Here is a 27,741-nt window from a genome sequence, read left to right on the forward strand (position 1 = left end):
AAAAGTTAAGTTAAAATTAAAATTTGACTGAAAGTTATTTTATCTTCCGAAGAGAAAAAAAATAAAAACGGGCTGACTAGAGATGCTTTTACTACTGAGGGGAATTTTAATTTTAATTTAGTGTAATTTTTTTCTACAATAATTAACAAACTAATGTTCGTCTTACCCTTACTGTCTTCTACTACTTTATAATTTTAGGAAAATAATATAAAATATAAATAGATGTATAATAAAAGAAATATAGATTTTTACTATTTTTATGGTACAAATTAACTACCGAAGTAGTTGGGAATTACCTACATGCAATTTTTTTTATCAGTAGTGATAGTAATTTTCAGTCAGACAAGTTGTAAAATTAAAAAAATTTCTAAGATCATAAAATAAAAATAGATTTTTACTTTATGGTAAAAATTAGCTACCGAAGTAGTTGTCAATTACCTGTAAATTTTTGCATCAGTAGTGAGAGTATTTCTTAGTCAGACATGTTGAATTTCCGTTACTCTAAAAGTAGGAAATACGTTTTAGTAATTTTGTCTGACTATCAAGGGCTTTTACTACTGATTCTAATTTTTTTTATTTCAAAAAGAAAATTGTCTGATTAAAATTGACTTATACTACTAATCTCAAATTTATAAAAATTAAAAATAATGGCGAATTAAAATTTATATTTACTACTGATACAAAAAAAAAATAGTAAATTTTTGTCCCACTATCACTGTCTTTTACTACTTTAACTATAAGTTTTTAATAATTCTGGAACAAAAAATTGTCTCACTTGTACTGTATTTTACTACTTATACTAGTAATTTAAAATTACACAAAATTAAAATTAAAAATAGAATAAAATAAAATTAAAAATAGAATAAAATAAAATTGAATTAAATTCTTGGTGGAAAATTTTAAGTCTGACTAAAAAATACCTTTACTACTACTAATTTAAAATCATAAAAAATTAAATAATTCTAGATCCACAATTCATATTCAACTACAAATTACAAATTCAATTTTCGATTTTACAATATAAAAAATAAAAAGTGAAATTATTAAAATATGAAATAAATTCAAACTCTCTAAATTTAAATCCTATTAAAAATAACTGATTCAGAAGCAAAAAGTCAGTCACTGATAATCAGTTAAAACTAATGATTTTTAACTGATTCAAATTTAGAGAGAACGCAGATATCAAATTGAGACAAAAAACGAATCAAAACCTTCAGTTTTGATTCGTTTTTTGTCTCAATTTGATATTTCTTAGAAAAATATTTCAAAAAATAAAATTTTCGAAAAACCTTAGTAAATTTTCAGAAAAAATTTATTTATACTCTTTTAATATTAATTACATTTACTTTCTTCTCTCTTATTCGCAAACGGTGTGAGTATTTATTTTTAAACAAATACTTAAAACCCCTTTCTATTGCACTTAAAAATATTTATTTCTGCACATATAAGTATAGTAATATTCAGAGTCCACATCAGTCATATAATTTGACAAAAACCCTGAAGCGTACACAGAATATTATGTATCTATACATATATATAAATAAATGACTAAAAGATTCCGCATTTTGAGAAGATAATTCCGCATGAAGAGTGCTATTGCGGTCACGCGACGTCAATCGTCGAATGGTTTTAAATTCTGAGGTAGCGATTATTGTTTGCAAAAGCAAGCACTCTAATTCATAAAAGAGATACACTTAATGCTTGTCGTGACTGATGTCCAATTTTTCTCCCTCCCCCCTCCGCACCCATGATAAACTCGCAGGAGAATTGCGTTTCGTTAATGTACACACGGAAAGAGCGTATATATATATGCGCATGCAGTGTATTCTGAAATTCAAACAATAAACGTTCGTCAATATAATTTTAGAAATAATTTTCCATATCATGTAAATTGTGCTTTTTGCAATTTTCACTTTTGCTTTCTAATAAGGTACGGAAAGAGAAAAAAGAGGAGAAAGAAAGAAAATAATAAATGTGCAATGTGCTTTCTTTACTGTAGGCGCTACTCTGACGTACGGTATATTTAAATATTTTTATTACTATTTACTACTAAATTAATAAGTAAAGTAACTAATTAATTAATTTATTTATTTATTTATTTATTTATTAATAAATTTTCAATTTTTTGTTAGTTTTTTATTCAAACATTTTTATTCTTATTTGTATCTTTTTCTGTTCTTTCCTTTTCTTCTTTTCTTATTTCTTATAATAAATGCGATTTGATCCCTAGAGTTAAAAACCGTAATTTTACCCCCCAGGGTAAAAAAACGTCTTTCCCTGGAATAATGAGTAATTTTAATCCCTAGGGTTGGAAAAAATACTTTTATTGCCTAGAATAGAAACACAATTTTATTCTCTAGAGTTGAAAGCGGTCCTATTATTCCCTGGAATATAAAGAATTAATTTTACTCCCTACTTTCTAAATTTGAATTAGTAAAAATTTTTACTAATACGTTGAAAGTTAAAAAAGGAATTTTTCTCTCTGGGTTAAAAAAAACTATTTTAAACTCTAGAGTTTTAAAAGCTCTACTTTATTCCCTGGAATATAAACAATTAATTTTACTCCCTAAGGTTGAAAAAGGTCCTTTTTCTTCCTAGAGTACAAACAATTATTTTTACTCTCTACTAACTTGAATTAGTAAAAATATTTATTAATTTGAATTAGTAACGGACTTTTTTCTTTTAAATTAGTTAATTTCAGTAATAAATTTGTAGAAATTAGTATTTATTAGAAAAATTTACTAATAATATTAAATAGTCAAGGCAAATTAAACGAAAACATTCGAACAATGAATAAAATATTTATTTACTCCAACTTTTCGAAATCCAAATGATTTCCTCTTCAGGGAGTCCATCCAAAAAATATATACAAAATGAAAATAATAAAAATTATATACAAAATGAAAATAATAAAAATTATATACAAAATTAAATAATAATAAAAAATAAAAATGAATGAAGAAATAAAAAAAAATACAAAAAATTAATAATTAAAATAGACGAAAACTTAAATTTTATGCCCTGACGATGGAGTAGAGTCTGGAGTCAGAAAATTCTAAAGAAACCTAATATTCATAAATTTAAAAAATAGAAAATAAAAATAATTTAAAAATTAAAATATTAAAAATTAAAAAAAATTTTTTTTAAATTAATAATTAATAATAAAAGAATGGAAATTAGTAACAAATTAAAAATTATAAAGAATCACTATATAAAAATTAAATTTATGAAAAATTAATGAAAAATAATACAATTATGAAAAATTAATAAAAATAATAATAATAAATAACTTAAATAAACTTAACTTAAATAGTAATTTCTACAAATAAATTAAAATGTAAAAAAATAAAGAAAATAGATTAGTAAAATTAGTAAACTTTACGAATAAATTAGTAGAAATTACTATTTTCATTAGTAAAATTGACTAATACTAATAAACAATAATTTCTACTAATTTATTTGTAAAATGTTTCAAAAACGAAAATAAAAAATAATTAAATAATAATAATAATAATAATAATAATAATTAAATTTAAATTAGTTAACATTTTTACTAAATCAAATTCAGAGAGTATAAATTTTCGTATTAATTAAACTATTAATTTTTCTCACTAGGTTTGAAAAAGGTCCTTTTGCTCCCCAGAATATAAAAAATTAATTTTATCTCCATAAGATTAAAAATATTAAATAAAATTAGTGAAAAAAAATAAAAATAGTTACAGAATAAAAAAAATTTTTTTAAATATATAATAAATATAAAAAGAATAAAAATTATTAGTTAATGATTATTTGACTATTGATAATAAATAAATAATAGCAAATTAGTTAAATGATGATCCACAAGTTTTGAACGTTCACATGAACGAAATATTTTATATTAAAAATATTTTCATAAATTACTGATTCGAATAAAAATTTAAAACTTACATTCTACGTTCAAAAACTGTAAAAATTAATTTTTTTTAATAGTTACTTAAAATTATTGTAATAAAAATTGAATTTAAAGAAGAAATAAATTAATTTCGTTCATTTGAACGTTTAAAACTTTAGGATCATGTTAAATGACTTAATATTAAATAATTTTTTCTTTATTATTAAATAAATAAATTTTTTTTATTATTAGATAAACAAACAGTTATTTATTATTTACTGATTTATTTATTTCATACATTCCTCGCAGTCCAAAATGGACTTCAGGGAATATTGTTTGAAAATGTGGAGAAATTTATTTATTTTTTTTTTAACAATACAAATTTTCTCTACAAGAATGCATGAATTTTTTGAAAATACTTTACGTGATGGGGTTGAATTGTAATTTGGAGGGGATTTTTTTTTTATTTTTTTTTTTATAAATTCGATGCGCCACACGGGAGCCTGAACGATAAATACAGTTATTCGGATAGAAGCAACAGATTCCCATGCATAATTCATAACCTCTTTCCGCCCCGTAACGGTTGAGTTATACATTCTCGTTTCTCGTTCAGTTCCTCTCGCGCTTATGTCTTTTTCTTCAACCTCGAACTGCAAATCCAAGTACATATTCCTATTTCTCCTTCACCTACTCGAGCTAAACAATGAGACTCGCGTTGAAGAATTGAAGTGCGTTGTTTCCGTTTTCCGGTTTCTGTGGGTCTGTCATTCTGTCCGTTCTTCTTCTTCTCTCCTTCTTCTTATACCATTTTTTTTTGTTATGTAAAAACCAATTGCTTTCGATTTTTTCTTATTAAAATCCAATGTTTTTTTAATTCTTTTTTTATTTTGGTTTTGTTTTTTGTTCTTGTCTTTATTCTTTTGGTTTTATTTTTTTATTATTTATTTTCAATTCTGTTTGTTTTTATTTTTTTGAATTTTATTATTATTTTTTTTCTTACTGTCTTTGTTTTTATTTTTTTTATTTTTTAATTTTCTTTGTTTTTATTTTTTTTGTTTTTTAATTTTCTTACTGTTTTTATTTCTTCTCGTTTTTTTGGGGGTTTTTACTTTTCTTCCTGTTTTTTATTTCTCTTTTTTCTATATTTTTCTTGCCTTTATTTTTTGGTTTTATCTTTTTATTATTTATTTTCAATTCTGTTTTTTTAATTTTATTATTATTATTTTTTTTCTTACTGTTTTTGTATTTATTTTTTTTTTGTTTTTTAATTTTCTTACTGCTTTTCATTTCTTCTCGTTTTTTTTTTTTTTTTTGGTTTTTATTTTCTTCCCGTTTTTTTATTTCTTTTTGTTTCTTTTATTTTTCCTAATGTTTTTATTTTTTAATTTTTCTTAATGTTTTTATTTTTTGTTTTTATATTTTTACTGTTTTTGTTTTTAATTTTTTAGTTTGTATTTTTTTTTTGTTTTTATTTTTAAATATTTCTGATTGTTTTTATTGTTTTTTCACTTTTTCTACATTTTTACATTTCTCTTTGCTCTCATTTTTTCACTGATTTTACTTTCTTTTATTATTTATTCCCGACACTATATGTTTCTCTCTTAAAAAATTGTATTGAAAAAAAAATAAAAGCATAAAAAAAATAAAAAATAAAGCATTTTCTGATTTGATAAAGTGAGTAAAGTTCACAACGTTCAACGATTCGAACATATAAAATATCTTTTAGACAGAAAATAATATTTTTTGTTTAAAAAATTTGTCTTTTACTTATTGATCCACAATGTAGGAAAAAAATTAATTTAAAAAAAATTTGAAAACAAAAATTTGAATAAAAAAAACGTAATGTAATGAATGGAAAATCTTGACAAAGTTGACAAAAAATATTCCATAAAAAAAACATTGAAAAGTTATAAATTTCCCTCTGAATTTCATATGAAAAGCAAAATAAAAAATTTCATCTGACCAACGATTACTTATTTCTCGATATGGAAAAATATTATTCGCACACATTTGTGCAATTGAATTTCAGAAAAGCATAAAAATATTTTCATTGTTTTCAATGCACGTGTGTATTTTCGCACGCGCTGGAAAATAAAAGGAGTTGAGGGGGGGGGGGAGGAAAAATATTTGCGATACCAATTTTTCGAGTGCACACTGTTTATGAATATAATCAGAGTTCTCCAAAAAACAAGTAAGATTTACGAGTCTCTTCTCTCTACATAGTATTGTGAATAAGTGTGATATTCACTGGACTGGGGCAAAATCTACATAGAACGATACATTTCCTCCTGAAATAAAATGCAGTGGACACGTTCTCTCCATAAGGGTGAATTGACGAGTAAAAAATTTGAATCCGATTAGATACGATTTTCATGTAGTCGCGCACTTTACTTAATGGACCGTCTTTTATATATTATACTCGGTTTTATTTTTAGAAAAAAAAATTCATTATAAAATTTGCAAAAAATTAATTTCACAAATGAATTTTTATTTTATAGTTAAAATGCAGAAATAATTTTTGTAGTTGAAATACAAAAATAATTTTAGTTGGAATACAGAAATAATTTTATAGTCGAAAAAGAGAAATAAATTTATAGTTGAAATAAAGAAATAATTTTAGTCGAAACACTATAAGGATAATTTCAGTTAAAAACCTGAGATAATTTCAAAATGAATTACTGACATAATTTTATTGCTGATTAAATGGCAATTTTGAAAAAAAAGTTGACTTTTAATGACGTAGTGTCGGGGGACGCTTGATTTTTCTCAAGGACATTTTGCAAGCGTTCCATCCCGTTGACGAGGATAATGTAACGTTTCAGGATAAGACACTAAGGTAGCAGTTTTGTTTATTTCTAAGCATTGTGTATACATATACATATATAAACGTGATGCGTGTCGTCAAATATTTAGTTACATTGTTTCCATCTAATTTTTTTTTCTTTTTTAACCAATTCATGCGATTCTTTAGCTTTTTTAGTCTTTGTCGCCTTTTCTCTCTCTCTCTCTCTCTCTCTCTCTCTTTCTATCGTTATTCAAAGCCATTCACCATTTGTCTGTCTTTTCATTTCCGTTATCGCTCGATTTCCCTCCGCCTTTTCAAGGAACATAACGAAAGCCTCAATTCCATTGAAAAAAATATGTCATTTCAACTTCCGAGGTCGCAATAAAACTCTAATCATTTTGACTCGAATCACATTTTATTTAAAAAAAATTTGTTTTTATTGTTTTTCTATTACTTTTTTTATACTTTTTTTTCTCGATGGTATTTTTTCTAGTGTTTCATAAAAAAATTTTTTTTCACTGCAATTATATTTTATATTTTATATTAAAATATTTTAATATAAATATATATATATATATATATATATATTTTATATATTTTATATATTTTTTTATATTTTAATATTTTTTATAATTTTCAATAGTCATTCTAATTTAATTTTAGTAATTTAATTAATATGCAGGGTTGACACAGTTCAGGGAAATTAGGAAATTCAGGGAAAAGTCAGGGATTCTTATTAGAAGTACTGGAAAAAATTAAATTTACAGAATTCATAAGAAAATTCTGAATTTTTAGCTGTCTTTTTTTGTTTGTCTCATAAACTATATCAAACTACCATGAATTCTAATAAAAAACCTAAAAAAAAATTTCTATTTCTGACCAGAATGAATTTTTTTTAATATTATTTAATTATTTCAAAAGTTTTAATGCAATTATCTTGATAAACTACAAAATTCTTCACAAAGATTCAATTATTTTTAGGAATTAAAAAAAAAATATAATAATATTACAAGAATTCAATTATTAAAAAAAAAAATAAAATTCTTCGAAGAAATTCAAATATTTTTACAAATTTTAACGAATATCTCGTCAAGAATTGAATTATCTTTATAAAAAGCAAAATTTTTCGCCAAAAATTCAATTATTTTTAAAAATTTAAATAAAATTTTTTGCAAAATTTCAATTATTTTCAAAAGTTTTTCGTAATTCAATGATTTTCAATTATTTTCATAAAATTTATCAAAAATTTAATTATTGAAACGACTTTTTTTTATATAATTCTACGAAAATATTCAATTATTTTCATAAATAATAAAATTTCATTTTGGAATGCAATTATTTTCACGGCAGAATTTTTAATATTTTTAATAGAATTTTAAATAAATTCCTCGAAAAATGCAATTATTCTTCAAAATTTTATTAAAACTTGCCGAAAGAATTGAAATTTAAGAAACATTCAATTATTGAATAAAATAATATAATTCGTTGCAATGATTCAATTATTTTCATTAATAACTTTCAATTCGTCGCAGGAAATCATTTATTTTTAAAATTGTTTGAGTAATTCTGCAAAAGAAATCAATTATTTTGATAAACAACAAAATTCTCCACAGAAAATCAATTATTTCAAGGAATTTAAATAAAATTATTTTTCAGAATTCAAATATTTTCATAAGTATCAAAATTCATCAAAAGAATTCAATTATTTTCGAAAGTAATAAAATTCTTCGAAGAAATTCGAATATTTTTATAAATTTTAACGAATATCTCGTCAAGAAGTGAATTGTTTTTATAAATAGCAAAATTTTTCGCCAAAAATTCAATTATTTTCAAAAATTGAAATAAAATTCTTTGCAAACTTTCAATTATTTTCAAAAGTTTTTCGTAATTCAATGATTTTAAATTATTTTCATAAAATTTATGAAAAAATTTAATTATTGAAAAAAGTGTTTGGTACAATTCTATACGAAAATATTCAATTATTTTCACAGCAGAATTTTAAATATTTGTAATACAATTTTAAATAAATTCCTCGAAAAATGCAATTATTCTTAAAAATTTTATTAAAACTTGACGAAAGAATTGAAATTTACGAAACATTCAATTATTTTCAATAAAATAATGTTATTCGTTGCAATGATTCAATTATTTTCATTAATAACTTTCAATTCGTCGCAAGAAATCATTTATTTTCAAAAATTTTTAAGTAATACTGCAAAAGAATTCAATTATTTTGATAAATTATAAAATTCTCCCCATAAAATCAATTATTTCAAGGAATTTTAATAAAATTCTTTTTCAAAATTTAATTATTTTCATCAGTATCAAAATTCATCAGAATAATTCAATTCTTTTGAAAAGTAATAAAATACTTTGCAGAAATTACTCTCTAAATCTGGATAAGTCAAAACTCTTCCATGCAAAAAATAAGTAAAATAAATTAAAGCAAATATTTTAAACGTAAAATAAGTGTATATGCACTTATTTTTTACGTGGAAGAGTTTTGAAACATGAATAAGTGCATATTTTTTTTAAATTCTCGTCAAGAATTAAAATATTTTTATAAATAGGTAGCGAAATTCTTCTCAAGAATTAAAGTATTATTTTTATTAAATTATTGTCAAAAATAAACTTCTTGTCAAAATTTCAATTATTTAAACAAAATTTAATAAAATTCTTCGCGTGAATTCAATTATTTTCATAAATTATTATTTAAATTCTTAGCATGGATTTTTAGAAATAATTGAATTTTGAAAAGGTTTTAAATTCAAATCTTTGGAAATCTAAATTTTTCGTACTTTTAACTAATAATTGATTTAAAGAAGAATTTTAGTTAAAAATTCTAGAAAATAATAATTGAATTTAAATGATGAAAATAATAATTTTATTCATTGGTTATGGTTAATTATTATTAAAAACATGAAGAAATCGATTACTCCGAGTCGAAGACTCGGAGTGATTGATTTCTTCATGTTTTATAATAATATTCTTAAAAGTTATTGAATTTTAAAAGGTTTGAATTTGAATCTTTTGAAGAATTTTAATTTTAATTGAAAATTAATAATGATTAAATAATTATGATAAATAAAACAATTGTTAAAAAACAATTGCTGGAACAATTGTTTTTTACAATTAAAAAAACTCGTAAATAAATATATTAGAACATTTTTCTCAGTATCTAATCATTTTTTTTTGAATGAATCAAAATATTCTTTAGTGTCAGGCAAAAAGTTAAAATTCTGTCTGGAAATCAGGAAAAAGTCAGGGAAAAAGAAAGTTAAATTTTTTTTGGCAACCCTGATATGTTAATATTAATAAAGAATATTTATTTAATATATATTAATTTAATTTTTTTAGTTTTGATAGTCAAATTTGTATTTTTTTTTAATAGAGTGACCATGGGAGGGGAGAGGGAAAAAAGAATCATGCGAAGAAATTACGGGACGATTTCACGGTAATTTCATTTTAAGAAGGGGGGGGGGGGTTTCGTGATATGCCTGAAGGCACAACGGAAAGTGAGAGTTTTGTACCAAGTATCGAGTTCAACCTGGTGGTTACTCTAAAAAGTCGGAAATCTTCATTTCCGTGTCTCGTCTATATATCAATTATTACTTTTTCGCTTTTTTACCCCCACTCTAAACATTGGTCATTTTTTGACTAAAAATATTTTTAAATGTTAAAAATTGAAAAAAGAATTAAGTTTTTTCTTAATTAAAAAAGTTTACAGGTAAAATTTATAGTCTTTTCAAGTAGATGACAGAAAATGTACTTTTACTCCTGTTTTTTAAAATTAAAACAAACAATTTTTGTACTTTTGATAAAATAATTTTTGTATTGTTGATTAAAAAAAAACAATTTTCGTGTTTTTATGATTGGAGGTGAATCGTGAGGTAAAATTTAAAGGGTAAAATTTATTATGATTGCAAACTCGATATTGTTGATATGAAAACTTGATGCAATATTGATTTACATCTAGCTCGCGGACACTATTGGCCGATTACTATTTCACTAATCGAACGATTATCCGTGTAATCATCATATTTCTCAGATCACTGGAAGGCAGCATTTGCCTTTGTTTCTTTTTCTTTACTTCTTCGTCTCATTTCTCTTAGAATTTCTATCTCCTTGAAATTTTTTTTCTTTCCCTTTGACTGCCTACGTATATAGACATAAATAATACTTTAATTTATGAAATAAATAAATAAACAAATAGATATGTATAATTTATTTATTTTATTAAATACATATAAATAAATATATGGTAGTTTGCATTCGAAACAATGAGGTTGCCGTTTGAAACTGATTTAACGATGATTATAGACGAGGGCATATCGATAAATATAAGATAGCTGCTAATCGGCGACAAAGGCTGTTTGAATTAAAAATTATTTTTCCCCTTCGTTAAACTGGTAGCATTCGACAAAATAAACATCTCTACTGTAGAAATGATGGTTTTCTTTTCAAATCGACTTGAATTTTTCGAAAAAATAAAAAAAAAACTATTTTTTGACACTATTTTTGATTTTCTATTTTTTCTATTCTATAATAATTAACTATTTAGCGACAATTTTTATAAATAAGTTACTAATGACACTTATTTCGTAAAAAAAGGACTTACTCATAAACCGGACTTTTAGATTTCAATCTATTTACTTGAAAAATTAATTCCAAGACTAAAAATTACAGAAAGAAAAAATATCGCAAAATAAAATTGAGTCATTTATTTTAATTGTTAGTCTCTTTGGATTCGATTAAAAATAATAGAATTACGATTATTTATCCAAATATCTTGAGATTCAATATGGAGAAGCTATTCTCCACCTGCGAACGCCAAGGTCACCGATAGATGACAGTTGAGTTCTTTCTTGGAATTTCTCTTGCCACCTGGCGGTGACCTTGGCGTTCTCAAGTGGAGAAATTCATTTTATTCATCAACAACTTTTTTATTATTCAAAAAATGTTATTAAATGTTATTATTATATTATGTTATTATTATTATTTAAATTGTCTTTTTAGTGCACATAATTTTACATAATTATTTTTTTAATTCAAAAATTTTGGTAGAATTTTTGTTATAAGAATTTTTTTCTCATGAATGTAATAAAATTAATTCCAAGAATTCAATTATTCTTTTTATAAAATTTTAATTAAAATAATTGAAGAATTCAATTACTTTTTATAAACAATAAAATTTTTTCACAGAAATTCAATTATTTAAAAAAACATTCAAAATACAAAATAAATTATAATTTATTAATTAAAAATTAAAGAAAAATTTTGTAATTTCGTTGCATGAATTCAATTATTTTCATAAATGATAAAATTCATCGAGGGATTTCAATTAATAATACAATTTTAATCGAATTTTTCGAAAAATGTTGTTAAAAAGAATCGAAAAATTTTGTTAAAATTCTTCAAAAGAATTCAAATAATTGATAATTCTTGTAGAACTTTCTATAAAGAATTTAATTTTAGTTAAAAATTTTGAATAATAATTTAATATTAAAAGCGTTGAAGTATAAGAATTTTTATATATAATTAAATTTCAAAACATTTAATTTTTGAAAATTTTAATTCATTGTAAAGCTGTAATAATATTGAAATATTTATTTTAGAAAATTATTAATTCATTATTTTTCTAAAAAATTATTGAAGTTTTGAATAATTTTATTTAGAAAGTAAAAAAAAACAATTGAATTTTAAAAAGCTTTTAGTTTAAAATCATTAAAAATTTTAATTTCTTTTGAAAAGTCCATAAAAATAATTATTTAAATATTTATTTAACAAAAATTATTCAATTTTCAATAATTTAACTTTGAAATTTTGAAAAATAATAATTAGTCTTTCGAAAAATTGTAATTAAAATTTTTCAAATATAAGTTAAAGTCTTTAAAAAAATTGAAAATATTTTTTGTAAATTTTCTATTATAATTGGAAATTTTGGCAAATTTAATTAACATAAATTTTAAAGAATTTTATTTTTTCCCCCTTTCAAAAATTATTTTTAAATAATAAACAAATTTTCGAAGGGATTTTAATAACTAATAAAAGTTTGGAAAATAATTGAATTTCAGAAAAATTTAGAATAATTGAAGTTATAAGGAACAAAAAGAATATTTTTTTATGGAAATGTTAAATACTTTTTCAGTCTTAAAACTACTTTTTGTTACTTTTTTTAAAATTAATTATTGAGTGCAAAGCTTGCTAAAAATAAATAATTCGTTAATTAATTATTTTTAAATTTAGCGTCGTCTTCATGAAGTTTTTCAGCTTTGAATTTTGACAAATAATCAAAAATAGTTTGTTTCAAATTTTTGGCTTTTTTTTTGGGAAAAAGATGAAAATTGTGGGCGTTTCCGATAAACAAAACAATTTTTTTCCTATTCTTCATAAATAATTCGTTAATTCATTATTTTTAAATTTAGCGCGTGTAGTTTTTTTTGGCTTTGAAGACTTTTTGACAGTTTTAGCCCGTTTTTTGTGAAAAAACGTGTAAATAGTGATATTTTTTTATATTTTATTTTTTATGCGGGATTTTTCTTGAATTAAACGTTCAATTCTTTAATCAAATTGTAGGGGGCCATACTTAAATTATGTAACACTTTAGGGGTTGGGGGGGGGGGTGGTTAAAATATTTGTTACACTCAGCAGAAAAATGGTGCTAATGTATGTAAAAGTTTGTTACATGGGGTTGGGGGGGGTCTAAAATAGCCAAAAAAAATACGTTACGTAATTTAAGTAAGGCCTCTAAGAGAAACAAGAAAAGATACTCTCTTTAACCCTTTTTTTTTACTCTCGAATTTATGTATTGACTTCATCTTTTGCAAGATTGGTCCAATCTCATAGCAATCGTATTTTTTCTGCTCACTATTGAGAAGAGGGTTGGGGGGGGGGGGAACTGTTAGAGTTTATTCAAAAGTACCCACAAGCGATCGTTTCACATTTATATCAGATAGAGATTATTATTGTTTGGTGGTGAAGAATCTTTGAGCGGATCGACCTTAATAAAATGGTCTTTTCTTTTTTTTTTCTTTTTTTTTTGTTTTTGCAAAGGGACGAAGAGAAAAAAATAATCAAAGGGATGGACCGAAAGCGCGTGGGCACAAGTGGGCAGGGCCCTCGAGGTCAAAGGGATCACCCCCCCCCCCTCTCCCTGTCTTTTTCCCTTGTAGCACTAGGAGTATATATATAGTAAAAGAAAAAGAATGGAAAATGTTTTCTTGTTCGCATATATAGAGTCGAGATATTCTATCTCTTCGCGTATAATTCGCCCAAGTGGGAGGCATAGGCATCTGCGTCTTCACGCAGCCTCCGCAGAAAAGAGATGCCCTTTGTCTTCTCTCGTTTATTCCCTTCCTTTCTATCTTGTTTTGCTTTAATTCTGCTTTTTCTCTTTTATACATTTATATTCTCTTTTCTTGCATAGCATTGGACGGGAGATGCCAATGCAGAGTGAAAAAAAAAATTATTCACAATTGTTTCATTTGGAATTATTTCACCTTTGCAATAGGGGGAATTTTCTTTTAGTTTTCATTGTTTAGAATTTTTATTTTATTGACATTTTACATTATTAGTTATTCGATTTGTTTTTTAGAATTTTTATTCGATTTTAATTTTTTCTGATTATTATTATTATTATTATTATTATTATTATTATTATTATTATTATTATTATTATTATTATTATTATTATTATTATTATTATTATTATTATTATTATTATTATTATTATTATTATTAATAATATTATTATTATTGAATTGACTTTACAAATTATCACAGTTTTCTTGAAAGTATATCAAATTGATACTAAAGTGGATCAAATTGATACTAAAAGTTTGGATCAATTTTTTATTTGATCCACATTTTTGGTATCAATTCGTTGCAATCTAATATTTTTTAGTTATCAGTGATTCGATTATAATGTTTTAATTTTTTCATGAATAATTGTACCAGGGCTCGAACCAGTGAAAGTATTTAAAAATACGGACTTTACGGACCAAAATTTACAAATTACGGACCAATTACCAATTACCAATTACCAATTACAAAAATATAACCAGTTATAATAAAATATAACCCAGTGATAAAATCATTATATTTTATATTATAAGAATATTGTTACTGATGTAACTTCTTTAAAATTATTTTCATAACGCGGTGCAAAAAAGGGCACTTTTTTGCACCTTGTTATGAAAAATATCGTTCGTAACTAGTGCTAGCAGTTGCCAATTTTTGAACGAGCACTTTTTTTGGAACAAACTGTAGGCGAAGCTTCGCTTCGCCTACAGTTCGTTCCAAAAAAAGTGCTCATTCAAAAATTGCCAACTGCTCGCACTCGTTACGAAATATACTATTTCATCATTTCCTTACAATTATTATTTTCTAGAATTTTTCACTAAAATTTTTACTTTGAATCAATTATTTTTAATGATTTACGAAAAAATTCTTTGAGAATTTTCAAATCCATTTGTTTACAATTCAATTATATTCGATTATTCGGAAATTCTTCAATTTAATATATTTATAAGAAAATAAAAACTTGAAATAATTCTTTAAAAATCCAATTAAACTTTTTCAAAAAAATTAATTCTACAGAATTTTTAGTTAAAAGTATGAAAAATTTAAATTTTCAAAGATTTTAATTTGAAACTTTTTTAATATTCAATTATTTCTAAAAATGCAAGGCTGTAATGCTTTTAATATTCAATTTTAATCTAAAATTTTTAATAAAATTCATTTTTAAATCAATTTTTATTAGAAAATTCCACGAGAATTCAATTATTTAAATCAAAAAATAAATAATTTATTGAATAATTGAATGTTTCTTAAAATTTAATTCCTTTGACGAATTTTTAAAAAATTTTTAAGAATAATTACATTTTTCGAGGAATTCGATTAAAATTGTATTAAAAATAATTGAAATTCTGCTATGAGTTTTATTATTTATAAAAAAAAAATTGAATCTATAAAAAGAATTTTATTATTTATGAAAATAATTAAATTATTGGGAACAAATTTATAAAAAATTTGTAAATAATTGAATTCCTGTGAAATTTTTATTATTTTATGAAAGTAATTATATCTTTGCGTAGAATTTTATTAAAATTTTTTTAAATAATTGAATTCTGTTGGAAAATTTTATTGAAATATAGTAGATATTGAAAATCATTAAATTCAGGAAAATTTTTGAAAATAATTGAAATTTTGAAAAGAAGTTTATATTAAAATTTTGAAAAATAATTGAATTCTTGGTACGAATTTTACTTAAATTTTGAAAAATAATTGAATAATTCTTGCAACGAATTTTATTAAAATTTTGAAAAATAATTGAATAATTTTTGCAACGAATTTTATTAAAATTTTCAAAAACACTTGAATTCTTACGAAGAATTTTATTAAATTTTTGTTAAGTAAATTAATTCTAGCAAAAAATCTGTAAAAATAATATGAAATAATTTATTTTTGTCGAAAATTTTATGAAATATAAATTATGAAAATTTTTAAAAATACTTGAATTCTTACGAAGAATTTTATTAAATTTTTGTTAAATAATTGAATTCTTGCAACGAATTTTATTAAAATTTTAAAAAATAATTGAATTCTTGCAACGAATTATATTAAAATTTAAAAAAATAATTGAATTCTTGCAACGAATTTTATTAAAATTTTAAAAAATAATTGAATTCTTTGCAACAAATTTTATTAAAATTTTCAAAAATACTTAAATTCTTACGAAGAACTTTATTAAATTTTTGTTAAATAATTGAATTCTTGCAACTAATTTTATAAAAATCGTTTTAAGTAGTTGATTTTTGTCGAAAAATTTTATGAAAATTGTGTTTTAAAGAAAATTAAATTCCTCTGAAAATTCTATTAATTACGAAAATAATTGAATTCCTAAAAAGAATTTAATTATTTACGAAAATAATTGAATCCCTGTAAAAATGTTATATTTATTTATGAAAATAATTGAATTATTGAGAAGCAATTTATAAAAAAAAATTTGTAAATAATTGAAGTCTTTTAAAATTTTTATTATTCTATATGAAAATAATTAAATGTTTGCGTAGAAATTTATCAAAATTTATTTTAAATTTAAATAATTGAATTTTTTTAGAAACTTTTATCACAATAGTAGATTTTGAAAATTTTTGAAAGAAAATTGATAAAATTTTTTGATAATTGAATAATTTTGCTAAGAATTTTATTAAAATTTTCGACAATAATTGAATTTCTGAGAAGAATTTTATTATTTATAAAGATAATTGAAATTTTGACCAGGATTTTTTTTTATAACATAATTGGATTTCTTCGAAGAATTTTGTTACTTTTGAAAATAATTGAATTTCTGCAATCATTTGTAACTTCTTCAAAATTCTCTCAATTATATCGTGTACAATTTACGAACTTTTCTTGCTTTTTCAATTAAATTACGGATTTTACGGGCTTTTTTTTAAACACTCTAATTTTGAATTTATAAAAATATTTACTAATTTAAATTAGTGAGTGACTTTTAGCTTTCAAATTAGTAAATTTTACTAAAAAATAGTAACTTCTACTAATTTTTTAGTAAAATTTACTAATTTGTAAGCAAAAAGTCAGTTACTAATTCAAATTAGTAAACATTTTTACTAATTTAAATTTAGAGAGAAAAAAACTGACTTTTACGGACTTCAAGCATTTTTTGCGGAGATTTACTGGATTTACGGACCTAGTTTGTGATCTGTTGTATACGTATAACTAGAAGTTTTATATTGATGAAAACTTTTCAGTAATAAAATTTGAATTTAGAAAATTTTTTAATGTTTTAATTTTTTTTTTTTTTTTTTTTTTTTTTGAGTAGTTAGTTGTACGGGTAACTCGAAGTTTCAATGGTGCACTTTCCTCTATAGAGAAATAGAGAGAGAGGAGATATACTTTGACAGCTATCAATTTCTTAGTTTCACTCTAATTGAATGCGCAAAGGTCGCTTGCGGTTTCAGAAACTTTATAAGAGATAATGGTCATAGGAGAGTGTATATAACGTCTCGTATATATATATGTGTATGAAAAAGGCGAGGTGTTGATTCATTGCTGTCTCTCAACTAGTGTCTAAAAATCTAAACACTATATGCCAACACTTGTTCATTTCACAGGGATATATTATAAAGGATAAGTGCGTCTCGTTGTATTTTCGTCCTGGCATGGCGCGTTGAGGAAAAGTGTATATTTGTATATCTTGAATTATGCGTTTGTTTTGCCGCATGTTTCTCCCGGAATATATAAGGAGGAATGTTTCTTTATTCCTATGACTTCGCACACTCTCGGAAATCATCAGCATTTTACTATTTCCTCATGCTGTGTCTTTTTTTAATTGTTAAAAATTACTTTTTGCCTCGCTTTTGGCATAAATTTTAATTTTTTTTTTTTAATACCGCGGAAAAAATTTAATCTATTCAAATAAACCATTACTTGTCTATTATGAAATAAATATTTACTTGAGGCAAAAAAATATTTACTTGAGGCAAAGAAATATCTACTTGAACCAAATAAATATCTACTTGAACCAAATAAATATCTACTTGAACCAAATAAATATCTACCTGAACCAAATAAATATTTACTTGTATGAAATAATTTTTGCTTTTATCAAAAAAATTTTATTTAAACCAATCAGTGATCGAGGCAAATACCACTTAATTGGCTTATAAATAAAAATTATTTATTGCAAAGAAATATTAAATTATTAATTAAATAAATTTTATAGAAAATTGTTAATATTCAATTTCTCCTTCTTATATTCTTTTTTTTCGATTTTTATTAAAAAAACAGTTTTAATTTAAATTAATAAGTAATATATTATTAATAAATAAATTTTATTAGTCCATTAATTTTATATTTAAAAATACTTCTAAAATTATGAATTTCTCGACGTACTTAATTATTTATCAACATAAAATTGTATTTATAGCACAAAAAAAAAAATGTTAAACGTGTTGCAGTTGATAAATGTTTTTAATACTTTTGTAGTTTATTTCTTTTTATATTTTTTTCTAGTCTATAGTAAAAATATTTATATTTTTTTTTAATTTGTAGTGAATAATTTTTTTTTTATTGTAGTAAATAAATTTTTTGTTTAGTTTATAGTGAATAATTTTTTTAGTTTATAGTGAAAAAAATTTGTCACATTTATAGTTGTTCGCGAGAATGATTTCATTACAAGTAGATTTATAATTTTTATGATAATTGTGTTTAGTTGCGAAAACATATACGACATTATCATTTTCAGGTGATCCTATGATAACATCCTCTCTGAAGGGTAAGTGGCCAGCGACAGTTCATCTTTTCTGATTTTACAATAGAAGCTCCACCATCACGGTACGGAATTTTTTTTTCCAAAAAAAAAAATAAATAAGTAAATAACAACTTCTCACGTTTTTGAGCCACGTGCGTGCAATTGATTTTTACACCCCCTTAAAGTTTGTGACGCTTTCACTCTCACATAAACACACACAAAATCCCTTTTTAAAAATAAATTTTATACATTTTTCTCCCTAAATACTAAAAACGCAGTAGTTTGTTTATAGATTTTTTCCTAAATACTAAAAAAATGCTGTAGTTTGGAATTTTGCATGAATTTCCAATTTTATTTTTATTTACAGCCCCACGCAACTTGAATTAACTAAAACTTTTTAATACTCAAATATTATAAATTTAATTTTTATTTTCCTTTCTTGTTTCTTTTTTATTTATTTTAAATTTATGTTTTGTGTTGTTATTTTTTTCTGTTAATAATTTAACTAATATTTCTTAATATTATTATTTAACTGTAAATTTAACTAGTTTTTTCTTTCTTCTTTTTCTTTTACACTAAACTTTAATTTTCTGTGAGTGCCGAGATTAGATTTTTTTACCAGTAATTATTTATTCATTTCATAATTAACTGACTTAATTAATAGAATTTATTAATACTGATTTAGAAATTTTTACAAAATAGAATTTTTTAGCATAGATATGGTTTTTAAATTAAGAGAAAAGAAATATTTTTTCTGGTAGTAGCTTTAGTAGCTTTTGCAGTTTTCTAACAATTTGACGCAATATCTCGCTTTTTATATATAATCTTATCATTAGGAATGAAAAATTGGAATCTATTTTTAAATATTGTTTTGCAATATAGAAATAGCAATGAAATAATATTTAATTTAATTTTTAAACAATAGTTATTTATCGACGAAGCTTGTTGTTAAATAATAATTATTTAACATTTCGCATTCTTTTCTTTTAAAAGTTAAATAATAATTGCAATTCGTTCACTAATAAAAAATGTCAAAACCCTTAAAAATAATTTTTTTAGCTTCGTTTGGAAGCTAATATTGCAAAAAAATAGATTCTTCGTCTACTGAGACTAAAAATTAGTAAAATACGAGTTGTAATAGGACAGAAAGTTGAATAGAAAATAAATATCTCGACGTATGAATTTACAAGTACTGCGAGTATACAAACTACATGACAGTTTTACGATGCATCTATAATTCCTTGTCAGCTTTCACTGTTATAATACTAATTAAAAAGTCGAAAGCAATTTTTTTTGACAATTATAATGCCAAAAAAAAAAAAATGTTGTTTTATTAAATTACTAATCTTGGTGTAGTTTCTTTTGTATTTTTTCCTTAGAAAAATGTATTTTAGCTCTAAAAATGAATTCCGAAAGTAAAAATAACTAGTAATTTATTAATAAAGTAGTATTTTAATTTTTTCTAAAATTTTTGAAATATCGAAAAAATAATTGAAATCGAAGAGGAAGAAAAGTGAATTTTTAGAATTATTAAAATGGAATATTGTGCATGACGTAACAACTTGGGTAAATTTCTAATTCGTCGATTTTTGCTCAGAAATATATATATTTATTTAATAACTATAAATACTCGAGTATTAATAATAATTAATTCATAAATTACGAGATAAAATTCCATTTACTTCACGAATTTTATTTGAAATTTTCTCTTCAACTTACTTTTTCGAATAATTTTTAATTTTTAATAATTTTTTCCAATAATATTCATCCAGTAATTATTATAATTATTGTTATTGAATACTTATTATAAATTTTATTATTATTTATTATTTTATTATTATTTTTTATTAATTAATTATTATTTTTTATTAATTAATTATTTATTTATTTATTTATTTATTTATTTATTTATTATCATCATAATTATTAAAATTCTAAGTAATAATTCATATTGTATTTTAAGTATACTTTAAAATTGTTAAATGGTCGCAGTTGTTAAAGTGTTCAGAGTGGTTAAGTTATAGTTCGGGGTTCGATTCCCTTAGACTGATGAAGATATTAATTAATAAAATTCTTATTTATTTTATAAAGATAAAAAATAAATAAAAATTAAAAGTAGGAAAATAATGGAAAAAATGAATAATTAATAATTAATTAATTAAAATTTAAAAATAATAAAATTAAATAAATATTAAACAAGTAAAAAGTAAATAAAAAAAAATGAATAATAAATAAGCAAAATGTTAATAAATAAATATTATAAATAAAAATAAATAAATATTTATAATTATTTATGTAAATGTTTGTGATTATAAACTTGACATATATTTAATATATTTAATTTCTTCAAGTTTATCTATCGATATATGGACAATAATAGAGAGATATACACACTCGCAAAAGGGAGTCGCACATTAAATGCACGATATTTTTATTTAACTGAGTGAAAAAGAAAGAAGGAGAAGTAGTGATTCGTCCTTGTAACGTCACATCCTGCCAAGTCTTGTACAACTTGTGTTTAGTATAATATATATATCGGTATATATTTTGCGATCGTTTTTTGAGATAAGTTTATTTTTATATTTTTGAAACTCTAGGAGTACGTGTAGTAAAAGATTACATTTTTTTCGAGATAAATAAAAGAAAATTTTTTTTTTAAATAAATGAGAAAATAATAATTTTTCAAAGATTAATAGATGAATAAATTTTTTTCATACAAGTAAATAAAGAAAATTTGTTGATAAAGTAAGTAAATTAATTTTTTTAATTAAATAAAAGTAATGGATTTTTTAAATAAGTAAATGAATAAATTTTTTTAATATTAAATAAATAAATAAATTTTTTAATACAAGTAAATAAAGAAAATTAATTTAATAATAAAGTAAGTGAATAAATTTTTTTAAATACATAAAAAAATTAATTTCTTAAATAAAAATACCGAAATTAAATAAATAAATTAATAAAATAAAAAAATTTTTTCAATACAAGTATATAAAGAACATTTTTAGTAATGTAAGTGAATAAATTCCCTTTCAAATAAATAAATAAAATAAAAATTATAATAAATATCTAGGCAATAAAAATAAATTAAAAAGATATATAGTAACCTTCAGAGAAACTATAATTTTTCAGTCACTCTTACATTGGCATGGCCTGAAACAAGTCCCCTTAAAGAAGAGATAAGATACCATTCATGTGTATAAATTTGCAAAAAATTATAAAAAAAATTAAGTACTTAACTATTTGTCATTAATTAGCTAAATGATTCATTAACTAAATAATATTATTTATGGTTAATTCATTAATCAAAATTAAATATAAATTAGCTTATTAATTATTGCCTTTATTAATTAATTACCTAATTAATTAATTGCTTGATTAATTACCTGCATAATTAATTAATCCTCTATTATTTTAGTACATAATTAATTTTTTTATTCATTCATTACTCAAATAATAATTTTCTTTATTAACTCACTGCTTAATTAATTTCTTTTTAATTTTCTACTTAATTAATTAACTCCCCTATTAATTCACTACTTACTAAATTAATTCCTTTATTAATTAACTACTTAAATAATAAGTTTTTTTATTAATTCACTACTTAATTACTTATTCCTTTATCAATTTACTACTTAAATAATAATTTTTTCTATTCTTTCACTACTTCATTAATTAATGCTCCTATTAATTTACTAATTAATTAATTAATTCCTTTATTAATTTACTCCTTAAATAATAATTTTCTTTAACAATTCACTACTTCATTAATTAATTCCCCTATTAATTTACTACTTAAATAATAATTTTCTTTAACAATTCTCTACTTCATTAATTAATTCCCCTATTAATTTACTACTTAAATAATAATTTTCTTTAACAATTCACTACTTCATTAATTAATTCCCCTATTAATTTACTACTTAATTAATTAATTCCCCTATTAATTCACTACTTAATTAATTAATTCCTTTATTAATTTAATCCTTAAATAATAATTTTCTTTAATAATTTAGTACTTAATTAATTCCCCTATTAATTCACTACTTAATTCAATAATTTCTTTATTAATTTACTACTTAAATAATAATTGTCTTTATTAGTTCACTACTTTAATAATAATTTTCTCTTTTAATTCACTGCTTAATTAATTTCTTTAGTACTTAACTACTTTATTAATTAATTTGTTTATTAATTCACTACTTAATTAATTAATTAATTATATCATTATTATCTGTTTATTGTTCATTATTTTTTATTATTTTATTTCATTTCTTATCTACTTCATTATTAATATTCCAATTATTATGAAATTTTTTTTGTTTCACTATTATTATTATTGAAATTTTTTTATAATTATTTTAATAAAGCTTGTTAATTATACAAATTTTTAACACTATCTTTTAGTTTTGGATGATGTTTTCCTTTTCTTATTTTGCTGAATTTGATTAATATAGTCACACGCACAACAAATTGGCCTATTTGTCTACATATATTAACATGCCTCTAAATTATTTAAGCACATATATTATATATATATATACACATTTGTAATTATAAAAGTTTTCCTGATGGCAAATGAAAGTAAACTCGCTGTGTATAATTAATCAGTAGATCGTGAAATGTTCTTAGTACATAATTCTTAATGCATCATTTATAAAAATTTGCATTCCCCTCTTTATATATACAAATGCAGTTTACTAACTTCTAGTACATGCTCTTGTTTTTTTTTAAAAGACTAAAAGTTCATTTCAAAATTCTCACGATCATTTTTTTTTCTCTTTTTTTTCGCTTTCCGCATTATTTGTGAATTTATGTTCTTTTGCCCTCTTAATTGCAAAGAATTTTGACATTTTCCCTAGAATGTTTTCATTGGGAAATTCTAAATTATCTGATTATTTTAATTAATTGCTGCATTAATTATATGTGAATTTTTAGCAGATTTCTTTTTTTGGGATTTTATTTTTTCTTTCGGAAATTTAATTGTAGTGATAAACTTATTAGTGAATGTAGTCATTTTTTTTTTTGCAAATTTTCGTTTTTTGGAATTTTATTTTTTTTTTGGGTAACTTTAATTTTAGTGATAACTTATAATTGTAATTATAGTGATTTCAATTTTTGACAATTTTCGTTTTTTTGCTTTTCGACTTTTTTTTACAAACATTGCAACAAAATACAACAATTTTTAGTACTTGAAAAAGTGCAACTTTTTTAAATTTTTATAATGGGAAAAATAACTGTAAACAAATCTTTCAAAAATTCTTTGTGAATCATTTTTTAATATAATTGAATTTTTCAAATATTTCTATAATAAAAAACCTTTTTGAGTAGTTGAAATTTTGTAGAATTTAATTGAAAAATAATTAATTTATTTCAAGTATTTATTTACAATTTTTTAAGAATTTTAATTCGCAAATTTTGAAAATAATAATTGAAATATCAAAAATTTTAATGAAAAATCTTTAAAGGTAAATTTAAAAATGATAATTAATGAAAATTAGCTTCTAACTTTTTAAAATTCAATATTTTCAATTACATGTTTCCAAACATTCAAATACATACAAAAATAATAACATTTTAGAATTCTTTTTAACACTTTTGGAGAAAACAATCAAGTTTAAAATTTTTAATTAAAATTTAAAAAAATTAATTAGTTTTTTATATTATACAAATTTTTTTTTAAGAAATTGAATTATTTTCAAAGGTAGGTGGTCACTATTTCTAAAAAATATTTTCTAATCCTTTTTGTCTAAAAAAAACAATTTCTAATGAAATCTGTATTCTAAAAAACGGTTTTTCTAACAAGTTTGGATTTCTAAAAAAAGTTTTTCTAAAAAGTTACGATTTCTAATATTTATTTTTCTAAAATTTGTAAAATTCCATAGTTTTGATAAAAGTTAGAAAATTGTTAAAAACATATTTTCTGTTTCTCAATCACAATTTTGTTTACAAAATTCTGTTCTTCTTTAAAAAAAAATAATAATTTGCATCATTTTTATACAAAAATTTCCAAAATTAATTTATTTATAAAACATTTTTTTAGAAAATTTTAAATATCTTTTAGGAAAAAAATCCCTATAATTTCTATTTATTAATTACGATTATTAACTATATTATTTAAAAATTTTGTTAAAAAATTTGCATAATTTCTATTTTTTATTATAATTTTTTAAAGAAATCTCAAGTACTTTTTTTAAAGAATTAAAAAATTTTCGTAAATTTTATTTTTCAATCATTCGTTATTTCAAAAATTGAATAAATTGTTAGGAAACTTTTTTTTAAAAATTACCTTTATTAGAAGAAAGAAAATTAGAAAATCACTTTCATTAGAAAAAAGTTTTTTGGAAATTCACCTTCGTTTTATAAAAACTGTACCACAACCATTTTCAAAAAATTACATTAAAATATTTTTTGAAAACTAATTATTAGAATTGTTTTATAATAATTTTCTTAAGATTCAATTATCTTCGAACAATGTAAATATAAATTTAGGAAAATTTACTTTTCGGACTTATTAAAATTTTTGACAAATCATAGGTAGTCCTGTTTATAATTAAAATTTTTTCAAAAATTTGGTTATTTTTATTTATATTTTTCAAATAATTTTCAAAATTGAAAAACTGTTATATTTATATAATTACAATGATTATGAAAAATTGAATTTTTGTATTTAAATAATTGAATTAATTCTAGAAGAACTTTTGGGAAATTATTTAAATTAATTGATTCAGAGATGAAGTTTAGTTGAAAATTGTAAAAAAAATAATTGAATTCAGGAAGGGTTATAATTATTATTTTTAGAAATTATTAAAATTTATATATTTTACCCATTTTTCGTATAAACATTCATATTTTCCTGTAAAAAGAATTTTTTCAGGGAAAGTAATTTTTTACCATTTTTCGTTTTTTGGAATTTTATTTTATTTTTTATTTTTTAATTTAATTTCAATGATAATTAGTGATTATATAGTGATTTTTAGTGTTATATATTAGTGAAATTATATTAGTGATATAATAATTTATTTAGATTATTAAAATTTAGATAAAATTAATTTAGATTATTAAAATTAAGATAAAATTAATTTAGATTAAAAATTTAGATTTTTTTTTAGGATATTTCTATAATAGAGGATGGTAGGGAAAAGGGATAATGTTCAAATATTATCTGTGTGTTCATAAGGATGAATATTCTGACTCGTGCAGTTGTCTAAAACAGACTGCATTTTGCATATGTGTTCTTGTATATACTCGGCATCATCAATGTGATCATTAGGGCGAAGAAAATTACGTTTGCATAGCCTTATTATCGTTTTTATGTCAGCTTTCAATTTTCTACTCGCTCTCGTACAACCATTTATGTACACAGCTTGTGCCTGCTGATGCTGATATCCTGAATTATTTACATCTCAAGTTTATTTGAGAAAAAAGCAAAAAAAAAATTGAATTATTCCCTTCAACCAAAATATAAACAAAAATTCTTTCAATATTCGTCAAATTTTTCCCTATCTTTTTATTTAGATATAATTTTTTTCGATTTTGTTTATTATTTTGTTTTTCAAAAACCTTGGATTTATTTTATTATTCGTCAGATTTTCTACTATACATTTTTGTTTCTTTTATAATTTTTTTCGATTTTGTTTATTATTTTGTTGTTTTTTAGAAAATTACACACGAAAATTCGGAGCGAAATTTGAAATTTTATTTATTAAAAAAAAAAAAGAAAAAGAAAAATGGGAATAAAGTGGAGGGTGGAAAAAGAGGTTTTTATTTGCGTATTTTAAGAGTGGAGGAGTAGAGGCAATAAGTCGATTGCATTAAAAAGATTGTTTATTGATCTAGTCATGCAAAAGAGTGTAAAACATCGTGTTCAGGTAGGCAGAGTTGCCAACCCACTGGGAAACTTGAAACCCTCCCGTAGACCGCATGGGATTATCCTTCCATTCTGTTGAACACGCTAGCCTATAAGACGTCATATTTCCACATCTATATACTTATATGTATCTACTTATCGAGGTCGAAAGAATGGAAACAGTATTAAAAAATAGGCTTACGATTTTATTCCTCGCATCTCAAATTATATAAATAGTAATATAAAAAATTTACAATTCAAACTTCATTTTTTTTCAACAAATAATATGTAAACAGAAATTTCATTTTCTGAACAAAAAAAATTACTGTTTTTCTTATTTTTTTTTAACAAAAAGAAACAATTTCTTTAAAATAGAGACAAAAAAAATTTCTATTGAAAAATTTAATGATAATAAAATATTTCCAAAGTATATTATATTTTTTATAAATATTTATAACTTTTCACGTGGTAGAAAAATTGTTGAACATACTATACTTATTAATATTGGTTGTTTATTAAATTTCAAAGATGGTAAAAATAAATTTCATTGATTAGAAGAAAAAATGTTTGCTAACCAGGAAATTACTAACGTTTATTTTCTTCTCTTTTTTAAGTAATTTCGTTTTGTTTTTCTAATGCAGAATTTAAATTCGTAAATTGACAATGAAAAACTTCTTATTTTATTTATAAAAAATACTGGAAAATTGTTAATTGTTAAAACCTTTTTATTAAGAAGTAGGAAATATACCCATTTTATGCATAAATTTTATTTGTGAATAACAATATTGTTCACAAACTCATTTTTTTCTTTTGGGAAGAAAAACATGAGATATTCCCGTTTCTTGATATTTTTGTAGAAAATTCTCAATTTTCATTTAAGGAAATAATTTGCATCAATTCTTGTATTTCTTAATTTCAATTTATTGTTTTAATAATAAAATTCAAAGTTTTTTAAAAAT

The 27,741-nt window shown here is 21.9% G+C and overlaps 1 protein-coding gene across 3 annotated transcripts in view; it reads left to right on the top strand.

Moving 5' to 3' along the window:
* LOC122506750 (thyrotroph embryonic factor) overlaps positions 1-27,741 on the top strand; it is a 212,559-nt gene that overhangs the window by 65,687 nt on the left and 119,131 nt on the right. For 2 of the 3 annotated variants that reach the window (XM_043619114.1, XM_043619104.1), the window contains exon 2: positions 18,928-18,957. The exons of the other annotated variant lie outside the window; for it this stretch is intronic. In XM_043619114.1, the coding sequence (XP_043475049.1) occupies positions 18,928-18,957 (30 nt within the window). The remainder of the gene's footprint in view (positions 1-18,927; positions 18,958-27,741) is intronic. 3 annotated transcript variants of the gene reach the window in all.

Source organism: Leptopilina heterotoma, unplaced genomic scaffold (genome assembly GCF_015476425.1).
Source record: "Leptopilina heterotoma isolate Lh14 unplaced genomic scaffold, ASM1547642v1 Lhet_114, whole genome shotgun sequence".
Lineage (NCBI taxonomy): Eukaryota > Metazoa > Arthropoda > Insecta > Hymenoptera > Figitidae > Leptopilina > Leptopilina heterotoma.